Source organism: Thermobia domestica, chromosome 2, assembly GCF_964235325.1.
Source record: "Thermobia domestica chromosome 2, izTheDome1.hap1.1, whole genome shotgun sequence".
In the NCBI taxonomy this organism is placed as follows: domain Eukaryota; kingdom Metazoa; phylum Arthropoda; class Insecta; order Zygentoma; family Lepismatidae; genus Thermobia; species Thermobia domestica.
In genome coordinates, this window is record NC_137455.1 from 124,291,087 (window position 1) to 124,300,991 (window position 9,905).

The 9,905-nt window shown below is 36.6% G+C and overlaps 1 protein-coding gene across 1 annotated transcript in view; it reads right to left on the bottom strand.

Annotated features, from left to right (window-relative positions):
* Positions 1-8,927, bottom strand: part of Phax (phosphorylated adaptor for RNA export) — a 69,075-nt gene extending 60,148 nt beyond the window's left edge. The window contains exon 1 of the mRNA XM_081745741.1: positions 8,766-8,927. Within this exon, the coding sequence (XP_081601867.1) occupies positions 8,766-8,813 (48 nt within the window). The 5' untranslated portion in view covers positions 8,814-8,927. The remainder of the gene's footprint in view (positions 1-8,765) is intronic.
* Between the last annotated feature and the right edge of the window lie 978 nt (positions 8,928-9,905).

The window sequence follows — 9,905 nt, forward strand, 5'->3', positions numbered from 1 at the left end:
ATTTTCTATATTTATTTTATTCTGTTCTACGTTTCTTATATACATGGTATGTCTTATACATTTGAAGAGAAGCTTATGACGACACAGACCAGAAGAGACATACACAGGACTTAGACTCCCCCTATATCACTACTTATTTGTAAATTTTACCTATTTTTAGAGATGATGTTAGACATTTTAGTACAGTATGTCATATTGAATTTGGACCCCTCAAAAAGCTTTCTATCCCTGAAATAAGCTTCTGCCTATGCCCCTGCAAAGCAGTGATGATTTTAGCTAGTGATCAGGAGGTAATGCTTCCCTGGAGCAACGATAATTTCCCAGAAATCATATTTTTGATAGATCCGGATGTGACACCAGTATTTGTGCACTACCACTTTTCACTCTCAGTGTATTGAAACTCATACCAAAGGAACTGTTCGGAAATCTTCATTGGTTCTCCCCTCTGACCCTCATGCCAATGGATCCGACCTTCACATATACTACATCTTGGAATGGGACTATTTGTCAGGATCCCGAAAACTATGCATTCGACACAAATAAAGAATGTTTTCGATTCTTTTTGCCTGTCATCCTCCCACTCTGACTCCATATCAACCAAGGCTTAACTCGTACTTAAACATCATCGACAGTGTCACTATATATCTTTGCGACCCAGAAAACTATGAATTTGACACTAATATCGTTTGTATTTGACTACTTTTACATGTCACTTTCCTTCCTTATTAGGGATAGTTTCAGTGTCTATTCCCTAACTATGGAGTAATTTCAACCAACTTAAGTATACCTATAAATTACCATCTGAAAAACAAAAATGAAATGAAATTTTTGAGTTTTACGTCCCACGCTTATGCCGGTTAGGCTAAAGGAGACGGTGATGATGAGTAATGAATGAAATGGTGGAATGAAGAAAGTGGGAGGAAACGGGAGAACCCCGAGAAAACCCACGCACACGGTGTTTGTCCACCACAAAGTTCACTTGGCGGGAGCAGGGTTTGAACCCGAGACCCCTAGCACCAGAGGTGAACGCTCTACCACTGAGCCACCGCGGCCCCCCTGCCCGTAAATGAATTCGTTGACTACTTCCAATGTGGTGGCTTTTTTTTTTCTTTCGTTTTCCTTGCTGAAGAGTGCCAAAGAGCTCAACTTCACTTGCACCATTGTACAACGAATATATTTTTTAATGGCGTTTTGTTCACTGAATGCTCTCTTAGGTGTTGCTTTCGTCACAGGAAAAGTAAAATACAGTTATAAAAGAGTAGGGGTCTAAACAAATACAGAACACTACTAGCAATGACAGTTATCTAAAAATAATACTTCTAAGTTGAAATTTCACGCAATCTTTTCCTTCATTACTGTCCGTTAAAGTTGTTGCAGCAAAGAGGTGATAACTGTTTTGAGTATGCTTTATAGTATATAGGTCCTTCACAACTTACTTTTTTTCTAAGGCTAAAGTAGTGTGTATTTTAGACATTGAGGAAAAAGTGTAAAATTATATAAAAACCTACAAAGAGGAATTACGAAACTTAAATGGGTTCCCTTCTGCCGTGGGCAGGGTTTGCCCAAGTGGGCCCAGCCCGAAAAAATCCACCGGGTTTTTTCGGGTTGGACCCACCTAAAAAGAACATCTTATGTTTTAAATTATGTCTTTGTTTTAAATTAATATAGCTATTTGGTATTCATATTTGGCGAACGTCACTGAGTCTCAGGATGACTCGATCTACATTTGTTCGTTTGTCTGCCTTTGCCACACAGTGTTCAACTTTCGATCTTTTAAATTTTCAGAATACAAACCAGAGACACTCTAAATTTTCTGTTTAGATTTTGGCAGCATACCAACGTAAAATTACAAAATGGAGCGCTTAAAAAAAAAAAAAACTGATATCCACTGGCGAAAATCCCGGGGGGATGAAGAGGACATATCCCCTACAATCTTGGAACTGTTCCCCTCAATAATCGGATTGGAAATGTGTCTTTTAGGAAGAAATGTGATGATTTGTGTGTGTTCAACTGTCACAAAGGAAAGAGAGATGAAATTGATACCTCCCAGAATAAGCCTCAAATCTGACAGCCTCCCAATGTTGAAGACAACTCTGCTCTCCTACCCATGTTGTCCCGGAGTCCCACACAAGGCCCATAAAATATGACGATATTATTATTGCTTTACAACTTTAAAATCAGACTGGCAACATTGAAAACTGTTTACAAGGAATGATCATATTTGGTCATCCCTTGTAAACAGTTTTCAATGTTGCCAGTCGGATTTTAAAGTTATAAAGCGATAATAATGTCGTCATATTTTATGTCCCCTGTGGAGGACGCCGGGACCGACATGGGTAATTCTCCTCAGCATTGTTTCTCGCCTTCATAAATATTTTGTACAACGCATATATATATATATATATATATATATATATATATATATATATATATATATATATATACCGTCTTACCCGTCCCCCCAATGTTGAAGACAAATTTGCGCCGCTGATATTCACGCTACAAAGCGCAATTTTAGGTCTTTCAAGTTGAAATTTTCAAAGTAGAAGTACGAGAGACTAAATTAGCTGTATATATTTTGGCGGTATAAAATTTCAAAATGGCGGCTATTTTTCAAAATAGCATGTATCCATGCTACAAGGTGCAATTTTCGGACTTTTTAAGTTTGTATTTTGAGTGTAGAAGCACAAGACATTTTAAATTTGCTATACAGATTTTTTTGGCGATCCAATATAAAATTTCAAAATGGCGGCAATTGTTTCAAAACAGCAGTGAATAGGAAGTTGTTGTAAGTTGTGACAATGACACTCATGAAATGTACATCATATTTTAACATTTTTGCACTAAAGAGATTGAAATATTTCGAAAAAACCCAATTAAACCCGAAAAAAACAATAAAACCCGAAAAAACCCACATGGGCTCAGGTGGGTTGGGGTTTTTCAAACCCTGGACGTGGGCCTCCCGCATCGCGCTCCAGTTAGTTACGCCACCGTTCAGGCTACATGATGCAGTTTTCCTTTTTAGGAACATTTTCTAAGGCAGTAAGATTTTTTTTTTAATTATTATTTTTTAATACTGTTGTGTGAATTGAGTAGTATTTGGTAGAACTGTCTGATAAAGAAGACAATACACTCAAACACACATCATCATTTTCGAATTTCTAATGGAATGAAACAAATCTCTTAAATACGTTACGTTTCTGAAAAGAAAAAAAGAGCCAAAAAAAGTTATTATACATTCTACTAATCGTGTCATTTGGATGCGTATTTATAACTTACAAATAGTCATGTTTAGGCCATGGCTTCTTAGATGAGAGGTTAGTGAACGGGATTTCTACGCTGGTGTTCCTAAGTTCAAATCCACTTTTGTTACTTTTTTTCTTTTAGCTACACTTAGTATATGTATTCCAGATTTTTAAGCTTGAAGCAAATATAATAGCAGCTAGTGAATTAAATGTAGCTGTCATTATTTACAAAGTTGAATATTGTAAGCTAATGTCAAGCATGTATTAACGTGTCATATTTGAAAATAATGTCAATTACAATTTATTCACTGGCTGCTATTGTATTTGATTCAATCTTGAAGATCTGAATGCATGAACTAAGTGAAGCTTAAAAAAAAAATAAATAAATAAAATAAAATAGATAAATAAAAAAAACTCGAACCTAGGACAACCAGGGTAGGAGTACCGTTCACTAAACCCTCATCTGACAAGACACGACCTAAATATAGCTAATTGTAAGTTATAAATTTGCATAAGTTTGTAAGTTACATACATTACAGTAAACATGGAATTTTTCTATTACCTCCCGACTATCGTCGTTGTGCAAACATTCAGTATGATATAACGTAGGGAAATAAATTACATTAAGGTAGTGGGATTTAATATCAAAGTTGAAACATCACAAGTTAAAGAAAAGCATGTAATAACAAATATCATATTTGAAAATAATTTCCTCTTAAACCAGCTGCGACTATATTTACTGCAAAATTGAAATTTCTGGAGTGCACAGTATGAGCGTATCTAGAAGGAAAAGTCAATAAGGATGGTCGGGATTCGAACCTAAGACCATCCAAGTTGAAATCCCTTACACTAAAGTCATGTAACAGACAACGACGCAAAGTATTTGGCACTACTTTATCATATAGTTCTATCAAATATAACTTAATTAACACAACAGGAATAGACTTTCTGTCTTCAAAAGTGTTCCTGAACAAGGGAAAGTTCATTATACACAGTGTAACTAAGTTACAAGAGGTCTGCGTCAAATCTGAACGGCGCATCCACTGAGTCTACGCTTGGAACATCCCAATCTCGTAGCTCAAAGAAAAGTATGTGACAGACTACATACAGTGCCGGCAAAAAAAAAAAAAAAAATCTTTACATTGTGTGGCAAAAAAAAAAAACGTTACATGCAAAATTCAACTAACGGGGTCAAGCGCCGTTCCCGCCATAAAAATATGAGAGGAGCCTGATGATGACGTCAGTGATTAGCGCGCCACTTGCAATCTTCCCTCCCCCAGCAGAAGCTCAGTGTGCCTCGTAGCGTTGTACGGCGAGATAGTTCTTTCTTTGCTCTGTGCAGCTAGATTTTTGTTTAAGTTCTTGAACGTAAGTGGACGTATAACTTTGTTCTGATTACACACAATGGGTCGTAGAAAGCTGACAATGGCAGAGAAATCCCGGGCCTAAACTCTTCTGGAGAAAGATGATTCGGTAATCGCTATATCCAGGGATCTTGGAGTGTCAAGAGAGATAATTTACCAGCTAAAGCGTTCAGCGGCGTCATTGCCTCCTGGAAATGTACCATGTAGGAAGTCCGGCTCCGGTGCATCTAGAAAGACTTCGCTAAGGACTTATAAACTTCTAAAGCGTGAAGTAATGTCAAATCCTTTCATAACAGCTGTAGAATTGAAAAACAAGCATCCTGAGCTCCCCCAGAATGTCGCAACTAGGACAGTTCGTTACCGTCTGCTAAAGGATCTGGGCTTGCCAGTCGCCGTGCTGCGAAGAAGCCCCTTCTTACAGCAGCAATGAAGAGAAAAAGGCTCGACTTCTGTAAGAAATATCAAGATTGGACACCTGAAGAGTGGAAAAAAGTGATGTTTAGTGATGAGAGCACTTTTAGGTTGATCCGGGATAGATCTAAGATGGTGCGCCGTCCGAGTACTGCTTCACGGTATAACCCGAAATTTACAGTTAAGACCGTTAAATACCCTGATAGTGTGATAGTGTGGGGGCATTCAGTGATAACAAGGGCAGAGGAGGATTGTACTTTCTTCCCAAGAATGAAACCATGAAAGCAAGCAATTATATTAATGTTAGAGTGGCCAGGTAATTCTCCTGACATTAATCCAATCGAAAACGCCTGGAACGTCATGAAAAACAAGATTTAAGAGACACGACCAAACAACATCAAGGATCTAAAGGAAACGATCAAAACACTGTGGATAACCATGGACTCTACATACTTCGCCATCTGGCTGAATCAATGCCTAAACGACTGCAGATGGTGATAAAATATAAAGGCGATATGACAAAATACTAATTGTAAAGTATTAGCCACAATAAAATACTTCAATATTATGAATTTGGAATGATTTCTGATTTGTTTCACAATGTAAAGATTTTTTTTTTTTTTTTTTTGCCGGCACTGTAGAGTTTTCCGTGGCTGAGTGGATAAAGTCATGGTTTGATAACTAAAAGGTTCGTGATTCGAAACCCGGCTCGGAAGCTAGTTTTTTTTTTTTTTTTTTTTAATTCTTAATTCCCCATATCTTAAGATCTTTCTTCGTAATCATCTGATGATCTAAAAAGGCCCCTCCATCTTAATTCAACAACTGCCTAATGTGATCCTCGCAGTTGGGAACCTTTTCTTCTTCCGTTTCACAAAGTCACAATTTTCATCATAATACGGATGCAGTCGATAATTTATTCCACAATTCTAAACTTACTGTATATATGTAAATCATCCCTTTCTGTCTCCATATTTGAATTTATCACTAACTCTCAACGTGATACATGAACTCATATGGTTTGGGATCAAACGTTCGACTCTTGAAACCAAATGTATGTGCTCTAGCAATGTGCTATCGTAACTATATAGGTTTGTTGTTAAAAGCGGCGTCATTTTAGATTTTGCCCGGGAGCGGGTGAAGGCGGAGATTCTCCGCCGACATAATAGTTTCATTTTTTTTATTAGTATAATAATGGAATCAAATCTTGAAGTTTTCCGTCCCATGATTATGCGGTGTAGGCTAAAGGAGCAATGAAGGAAATGATGGAATGATGAAAGTGGGAGGAAATGGGAGAATCCACGCCCATGGTGTTTGTCCACCACAACGTTTACTTGACGCGAGCTGGGATCGAAATTTTTTCATTAGTATACATGTGATCAAACGATATGTAATTATGAAGCTTAAGGGAGGGGGCAATTACACCCTTCTGTCCTGCCCAAATGACGCCAACTGGAACATTGACATGCAATTACTGAAAAGAAATGAATAACACTCATTTCTGACAGCAGTCTTTAGAGCTCTACGCCAGCATTAGACTTTGGGAAGCACAAAACCTACTGCCATGATTAATAATTTCCATAGATTTCACAAGGTGCATCTTCCTAGGTTGATGTGATATACAGCCTTTGAGGAAGGGAAAGAATGCAAATAAGGTCGTTTATGAAGCTATGAGAACATTTTGTGACATTTTGTTTTATTCAGACTCTAGAAAGGCATTTCAGAACAAACGAATGAAAGTGAAGGTTTTAGAGCTATAAACCTTATAAACTGGTTCGGTTTTCTTTTTTTCCGTCTGTATAGAAAGAGTATATTATGTCACACACCGCTTTAGACAAGGAGAGGTGGAGGAGGGGTGTTAGGTGGGTTTAATAAGAGAATTAGTCGATTCGAAGTGTAAGCCTATTTCTGAAAGCATAAACACACGGCGCAAGAGTTTGTTTCTAAGTTGGACTTAAGCTTTTAGTAATATTTTCTGTGCACCGAACTGTAACCCTAAACCTGATAGGATGTACGATTGTGATCTTGGAATTGTTGTTAGGCTTCACTAATTAATTTTTCAAAATTGTACCTTTAGCACGCAAACCTCACATATCTATAGTGTGGCTTTTTATTCCCTAATATTTTGGTAACCATTAGCTGTACCCACTTTCGGTTTTCGGTGCACATACATTTATAAATATCTTTAAAACTTTATTGAGACATATTTCGGTAGTGTTTAGAAATGGAAATTTTACGAATCCCATGGTACCCCCCCCCCCCTTCCAAGGGGATGTAGGTTTGTTTTGGATTGAAAGTACTTTTGAGGATATTGTTAGGCCTTAGTAATTACATTTACATAATTGTACCATCTAGTATGCAAACTCCACACCTCTATTGTCTCACTCTTTTATTTCCCCACATTTTAGTAACCATGAGGTGTAGCAAGTTGCGGTTTTCGGTAAACAGATATCTGTAACGTTGTTTACAACATTTCAGACATTTTCAAAATGTTTAAATAATGCAGAAACTACGTACCCCCGAACTCCATTGGGTACCCATATACTTCTGCCAATAATACATTTTCAGTAGTTGTTAAGCCTCAGGAAGTACTCTTTCGAAATTCACCTTCGTCCTACCCGAAACCCAAAAGTCCGTACCCGACCAGTAGTTCTCCACTATCATTATTTATGCGTATACCAGCAAGGGGTCCAGCTATTTTCTCTAAAAAAAACGTTGCAATTTTGGTAATTTCTGTTCACATTCGGTTAGTTTATGTTACATTAGTGTAGGGGTCCCGCATAATTTTCCAAAAAATGATAGTATTTCGCTTATTTCTACCAATATTAGGTTAGTCCAATTTAGCTTCAGGTTAGATTTGGTTACATTATGTTACGTCTAAGTACTTGCATAATTCATTTCTCTTCTAAATTTTGTGTTTTTTTACGTGCTTCTGGACCCCTTGTACTAAACATACTCCCGTATACCTACCATCGCTGACGCGCCGGCTCCCTACGGACATACTCCCGCTAACCGCTTCGATTATCCTGCTGCTCTCCTGATTTGGTTAGATAGCATTCATGTTTTAAGTGGACACCTAGCACAAGCTGTTTTGTACTTTAGAGTTAGTTTTATACACGAACCTAATTTTTATGCCATATGTACGCACGCTGTTTGTATACACATCCTCCTAGTGATTATGCTAACATTAATGCAACTCTTCCCTTTAAAAAAAAATACTAAGTGCATTTCTTGCTAAAGAAGTTCATAATAATAATAATAATAATAATAATTTTATTGTCCTTGAACCAATTATGGCAATAGACAACGTCAAAATATACATCAAAATTACAATGTTAACTTTCACATTTCATGAATACAAGTATGTCCCCATAAAATGGGATAGCACGCATGGTACTCTGCAGCTTAATAAAACGGGGAAGCGACTGATTTACCTTATGAAAATAGCCTTCAAATCATATTAAGCAAAATCTGTATTAAGACAAATAACAATGGTATTGTACTGCTTAAGGCGTCGGCGGGAAACTCCCACAAAACAAGATACCAATGTATCTGTTGAATCACATGTGACAATATGCAATAGTGATGAATTGTCATATATGTGTACTAAATTCGATTGCAAAAATCCTCTTATTAACAATTTCGTTATGTTAAAAGGTTCGATTCATAGTTCAGCAACTGATAACACTGCTTACTCATACATTAATTTTCTGTATTCTTATAATTAAACAATTATAAACTTATTTACCTCCTCCTCCTCTTCTTGTGGAGCTAATTCTTCTTCATCTAACATCATGTATATATATTAATTACTAATAAATATTAACAATTTCAATACAAACGTTCATTCTAATCCCAATCGCACGTTGTCACAATCGCATGCGCGGTCATTGTTACCAGCCACAGACAAGAAATAAATATATTCTTTGTGATGTCCCCTGAAACACAATTATACGTCCTCAAAATTTCATTATATACATCTCTTCTTAAACTTAAATCTAGATTTACAGAGATCTAGCTTAAATCGTTTGCACAACTTTGAAATTATCATTAACTTTTAATACAAGAAATTACATTGTTTAAATTAATTGTATTTTTCAGTCCGCTTCAAAATAATTATTGTGTATCGAGTGGATTTTTTTAAAAAATTCACACATAGTTATGTCTATAATGTTTCCTCTAAAGGACTTTTTACAGTTTTTGTGTTGCATTGCTTTAGGCAGAATTTTACTCAGTGATTTTTAAGACTAGTATTGGACACTCCCCTCTATCCTTGCACTTATCGAGACTCAACTGCTTAGTAGTAGAACCAAACAGAGCGATAGCAAGAGGAGACAGGGAAAGAGCTGTTCACGATAGAGTTATTGAGTTGAGTTGAGTTTGAGTTTAACGTCCCGTTCAGCAGCGGGACTATATGGAACGTAGACCTACTGATTAATGTGGAATCCGAACCATATGAACTCCCTCCGTGAACCGAATCCGGTTCTCCCGCGTACGAAGGAGCTCTGTTCACGGTAGAGTAGAAACACAAAACTGTGCTTTATTCGGGAAGTTGTTAACATGCTATATTCAACTCCGTATACTTTCTCTTTCTCTCTTTCTTATTTATTTATTTACTATTAGTTTTCTGCTGACCACGACAAATACACGGTGAGAAAATAATGTGGAAGTACTATAATTTGCCACTTCCTCGTCGAATTAATATATATATATATATATATATATATATATATATATATATATATATATATATATATATATATATATATATATATATATATATAATGCTTCCTCGGAAAAGGAGTGGTTTATTCCTTCTTCTTACTTATTCCCTGTTCAGCGTAAGCTCTACACTCCGATAAACAAAATATTTGTATATTTCCGCTTG